Source organism: Apis cerana, linkage group LG9, assembly GCF_029169275.1.
Source record: "Apis cerana isolate GH-2021 linkage group LG9, AcerK_1.0, whole genome shotgun sequence".
Lineage (NCBI taxonomy): Eukaryota > Metazoa > Arthropoda > Insecta > Hymenoptera > Apidae > Apis > Apis cerana.
This window is the reverse complement of record NC_083860.1, coordinates 9,692,900-9,698,899: the sequence shown is the minus strand read 5'-3', so window position 1 is coordinate 9,698,899 and position 6,000 is coordinate 9,692,900. Positions and strand designations below refer to the sequence as shown.

At 39.6% G+C, this 6,000-nt stretch overlaps 1 protein-coding gene across 4 annotated transcripts in view; it reads left to right on the top strand.

Moving 5' to 3' along the window:
* The first annotated feature begins 4,139 nt into the window (after positions 1-4,139).
* The window catches only part of LOC108001752 (carcinoembryonic antigen-related cell adhesion molecule 2-like), a 124,524-nt gene continuing 122,663 nt past the window's right edge, over positions 4,140-6,000 (top strand). For 2 of the 4 annotated variants that reach the window (XM_062079463.1, XM_062079464.1), the window contains exon 1: positions 4,141-4,633. Coding sequence is in view for 1 of the 4 variants with exons in the window: in XM_062079470.1 (XP_061935454.1) it covers positions 4,550-4,633 (84 nt within the window). In the remaining 3 variants the exon portion in view is untranslated. Of the gene's footprint in view, positions 4,634-6,000 lie in introns of all 4 variants that reach the window. The other 2 variants (XM_062079470.1, XM_062079462.1) reach the window with 2 other exon arrangements.

Genomic DNA, 6,000 nt, shown 5'->3' with positions numbered 1-6,000 from the left:
TCGTAGGGTTAATATTCATATAGGATCTCGGAGATAATAATTTATGAAAGAATTCATTCGATGAACGTTCTCTTTATTCATGCGCGCTCTGATCGATATACTGTCTTTATTTTATTTCTCCTTCCACTATTGGCTCCCTTTCTATTCTCCCTTCCTTCCTCTCTCTTTCTCCCTCTTTCTTTCTCTATTCAACGATTCAACGATTGTCTGGCGCATAATTCACCGATACGAATCGTTAATAAAACATAGACGATCGAAAATGATGGTCGCAATGATTCCATACGAAATCGAATGAATATCGCGCGTTTAATGGAAACGATTAATACGCAAGCATCTCGATTCGCAGAAATGTTATCAATGGTCCGTGGCATAAAGTCCCTAGCTAAAATTCAATGTTTGATGCCGGCCGAGGCTCGACACGACCAGCACGCTGGTGTAATTTGGTTTTTATGCAAATTCACTTGACGTGTATAGTTAATGGGATATGGAACATTATTGGTCGGCGGGACGGTAAAAATACGCGACAACCGCGGAATCTCTAATAATGCGAAGAGCCATTTTCATGGTCATGCGAGGGAACTGTATTAACGCGCCGTTTTCATGGTATTATTCAACCGAATATAATAATAATAATATTGAGATAATCTCGCCGCTATTCAACAGAGATTATTTTAAAACGTAATATCGGTAAAAAAGAGCAATTTTTAATATTAAAATCCTTTATCACTTTCGAATCCTATAGGAATCTATTAAAGAATTTCTCTTTTCATTTTCATACCATTCCATTTTTTTCGCTCTTTACTCTTCTCATATTTATTCAGACTTTTAATATCCCATTTTTTTTCACTTCCAATTAGGAAAACTTAATATTATTTAATTCGTATTATTAATTTAAATATTAATCTCCCCAAAAATTTTTTACTCTAAAATTCATCGTTAATTCGTTTAAAAAATTTTTTTAAATTTAATTCGTTTCCTTCCTTTCTCCATTTTCTTTTTTTTCGATCTTGTAATACGCTACGCTTGATGTTTGATCAAAATGTCGAAGAAGAATTTATTTTATTTTATTTTTAACTTGACAATGTGAGAATATAACTTATATTCATATAACCGAGATTCCTTTTAAACCCGTTTATATTAACGCATTCAAAGTGTCGTTCGGCAAATTCAACAAGCCACAATTCTTATTCTTTTATCGAATTCCAAGCCCTTTATAAGAATCCTTTATAAGATCCACCATTGATATTGATCTCCGATAAACAAAATATATATATATATTAATTTATCATTTTAATTTTTATATTATAAATATATATATATCAATCATTTTAATTGGCACGTCGGTAGGAATGTTTAATCAACGATTCCCAAACTTTCCATATCGAAGATCAATATTATTTTTAATAATGCTTCGAAGAATGTTTTAATTTCGCCTGTTCATCGAATGGAATTCGATTAATTCGAATGATAATCGATAAATTCGATTTTACCCCTTTTCACCTCCCCTATCGAACCTCGCCTAAATAAATTCCACCAATTCGGAAAAAGGAAAGAAACAAAAAAAAAAAAAAGAAAAGGAAAAACATCTCGAGTCGAAGTTTCTAATCCCCCTCCATTCACATTGTATAACGAACGATTGGCAAACAACGAGAAGCAAGGAATCTTGTCCCCGGGATAGGTGGAAAGCTCGGCAGCCGTGGAAATTCGAACGAGGCACGAATTCAAGAAAATTTGCCTAATACGCGGAAAGAAGGAAAAGTGGTCGTAGGAGGGAGCAGAGATAGAGACGAGTAGAGAGGCAGACGGACAGGCAGACGTAGCTGAGGGCGGGAGAGGGAAAAGCGGGAAAAGCCGCGGTGACTGTGCCACCCTCCCTCCCCAGTGGAGATTTGCAATGCTAACCAAGGACTGCATTAAACGGGAATTAATTTCTTGCTAACCGTCTGGAGTAGCTGCAGGCGCCCCTCTCCCTCCACACTCTTTCTCGTTTCTTCTTCCAACAGCTCGTCGCACACCACTGGATCATCCTCGCGTTTACCGAATTCTCTCGGGTGACCATCGTTGGATAAGCAAGGAACGGATTCGTGCGGCTACTTCCGCCCGCCAGAATCATCCGGATGTCTCTAGAGAGATACGACACATTCGCCGATCATCCTATCCTACTGCTCCTTTCCTTCGAGAACTCTTCCTCGTAAATTTATGGCTGTATGTGGCTATTACCATTGCACGTCTCGACGTATTCTCGCGGTGTGGAGGGAGGAGAAGAAACGATAAATCTTAGATTTAGAGGTTAATCGAGAACGCAGTTTTCTCGATTTGAAATTGGCCGTGTTTCATCGGTATGCACGTTGCAGAGGATGGATTTTAAAGATACGTTAGGTGTTTTTACATTAAAGAATTAGGCCGAAGTTTGTAAGTTTCCATTGATTAACTCGGCCCGATTTAACAAGTTCGCTTCTTATACGAATTGTTTATGGATATTCAATCGACGGTGGGAAAAAGGAAATATTAGTTGGAGAGCAAAATCAATGTCGTTAACGACAGAAAGGATTGGAAAGGAGTTAAGCGCTCGTTCCGCGGATGGACGCGCAACGAGAATTCTACAACGCTCGTCTGGCGGACGCGCAATTACAGCAGCGATGGAGACAAATTGAAGACTGATTAACGCTCGACTGCCGCTGACAATCGTTTCGCGTGCGAGGCAAGAGGATTGCTCGCAGCGACGAGCTAGCTGCAATTCATTCACGTATCGAACTTCGATACTTCGCGTCAAGGAGTTGAATCACCGAAGAAAGAGAGACTTTCGTTACGCTTACGTTACGTCCAATAACTTTTACACGCTCGTTTATCTCTCTGTCTATTTCGCGAGTATCGTGTCTCTGAAATTGGAAGGAAGAAAATACGTATTACTTTCCATGGTCCTCTTCTCACCTTGTATATCATCCTTTGAGGTGCGAAATTTGATAATGCGTGACGATGCTGACGGATAAAACCGGATACGCCACGCGCAACAAGTAAAAAAGTGTTAATCGAACGAAAGAGATTTCTAAAAAGTTTTCTTTAAAAGGTCGTTTAAAGTCGACTTTTGTATTACGTGGGTAGAGATATCACGGATCGACGATTTTTCAAAGATCGAAAGTAATAAAATTCGATGGAGGAACTGGTACTTTGATTTTACAGAGCTCTCAAAGCGGAAGATTACGTTAATGCGTAAAATATTTTAATCGGTCTCGTTACCGGTGATGAAAAGCGTTCATTAATTCCGGGGAATTCATTTAATTAACGCAAATTAGTCGAGGCACCGCGATACGAAAGCCAATCGATGAAACAATCAATTGATTCGATCGAATTGCCAATTAAACGGCTGTTTAACATGAATTAATTAAAAGTATCACACGCGAAATTAACAAGGATGCGAGCCAACACCGATTACTATATAACGCATTGTTAAATCACCATCTTAAACCGGTACAGAAATTACAGATAATAATCCCCGAATATGGGATCTCACTTTACCTCGAGTTCTATTTCTCTCTCGCGCGAAAATCTACCAAGACAGGGAACGTTTTATTTCGAGATCTGGCAGAAAGTTTGCGCTTCGAGATTTATGCTACGTTTGCCCCTATACGTCCCCTCCGTAGGTAAAGCTTGACAGTAACGGATCTCCGAGAATCGTAGCGTGCAACACTTCATCGTGGCGAGATACCGAGACTGTAAAATTTGTTTAAACCCGCTCCTCTTAGCTATTCTCTGGTTCCACGTATCCTGGAAGCAAAAAGTATTCAGCAAAAGAAGCTTTCCACGATATGCCGGGATATCGTACAGATTTGTCCCGTGAAATTGTCGGACAGTTAAATCTAGAAACAGAAACAATTTTCAATAATTCGTCAAAATAGCGTATCGATGTTATTATAAATTTGTGTCCCTCGTATAATTTCACACGTATATAATTTCAAAACAGCTCCATATTTCTCCTTCATAATATCATTTCGCGCGAACGAGTGTACACGGCATAACCAAACACCAGTGTTATCGATACTTCTCCTCGGAGGAACAACAACGAAAGGAGAGGAAATATTATTGACGAAGGCACAGAGGAAGCAAGGGGAACGGGCGTTCGACGATCCGCGTAGACGGATGCGTAGTATCGCCGCGGCGGTGTCGGGAGAAGTACGATGTAAACACGCGGTGAACGAGCAAGGAATATCGGTGTGGAGAATCGAGCGAGGGATGGGGTGTGCAGTGCGTCTTGTGCAGAAATCTACCCCCGTTGGGTGGGTGAAGCCCCTGGTGGTCGATACGTGGGTCAGCAACATGCTTCACTGACAGTGCCAATGAGCCAGTTTGCGAAATCCTCCACCGGTACAATCCGGCTACGAAGTATCGGCGATATCAAGACCTCGGCAACGATCATAATTAATAACGGTTATTAATTTTCGAAGATAATCAAATGGCCGGTCAACGTTCCTGCAATTATATTATCCGATACCAATCCGAAATTTAGAAGCGGACGATTCGACTCGCGAAAAGTGACTTGATCAAGGCCTTGATGGGACGTTTTTCTTCGAGAAAGGAGAGCTCGATGAAGAAAATTACGATTTATACGAGTACACGCGCGAAAGGAAATATCAAGGTGATTTTTCTTGATGTAATTCGGTTTTATACTTACGGTGTGGAAATTTCCGTTATATATTCGCTCCGGTCAAATGTTGAATAATCGTTATATCCTGCTCCGTGAAAAATGTGCGAGTGATTTTTTTTTAACTGGAAGAATTTTATAATAAACAACGCGATATTTATTATTAAAAAAAATTGAACCGTGGAATGTTTCCAAATATCTCCATAACAAGATGAACAATTGGAATTAATTAATCCGCGAGATCAATTGGCTTGTTATGCACTTGTGACGACGAATGCTTTTGCCCCAAACGGTACTATTCCACGCTACTTGCCTCCGTAATCCACAATCGGATCTTAGGATTCATCCGACTTTACCGTTCGACAACATCGATCCATCGAAGCCATCCCGGGATGAAACGTGATACGGTTTGTCATTATTAATAACCGCTACGTCGCTTCCCTATTATTCAAGGCATGATCGTAATTCACCCAAGTGTTTGCCTGTCCGTTTTAATAGCCACTGTACCAATCTCGACGTTTCGGGATCTCTGTTCGAAACAATGGCGACCACGGTAAATCTTCTTAAAATGGAATCTCGATTTTAGAGGGGAGATCGGAAAGGAAGATGGAAAGGGTATGGTATACTTTCGAAAAATTGCAGTCTAGGCAATTTCGAAATCCCGTTGGAAAATCGAAATTCTTCTCGATTCCTTCGTCTTCTCTCAGGTATTCTTTAACCCGGAACCTATCTCGTCCATTTTCTTCTGGTTTGAAAACCAGACACAGCAATAGCTACCATTCTTCCCTATCGCTTGTTCGATTAGCCAAGAGGGATCCCGATCTATTCACCGGGAAGTGTATTACATCAATTTCGAGGTTAAATAGAAGCTTGCTTTGAAAACAGACATTTTTTTTCCTCCTTTCTCTTTCTCTCTCTCTCTCTCTCTCTCTCGTACGCTCGCGATATTTGCACGAACGAGTGTACGATCGAGCCATCGAATCCATTAGACAGATTGCAGTTCTGCATTTTTAAAAAATCTCGCGCTGCTTGTTCCAATCTATTCCTCGCGCCCCTTTCGTTTCGTTGTTTCACGTATCTATCTGTTTTGAAACTCGACGCGTATCGTTTATTTGCGTTTCATTCTGTAACTATTTTTCTTTCCACTTATTTTCCTTTCCTTTTTTTTCTTTATTTTTTTTTTATTTTATTTTTTTTTATAATTGTGCGTATTCGTGTATTCGTAATCTGTTAGATAAAGTTTATGAAGAACGATATTTAGATTTAAGATTTTCGTCTCATCGATTAATTAACTTTTCCCTCGAATATAAAGAAATATTTTGAATATGAATACGTTGATGTTCTTTAAACAAATAAAAAGT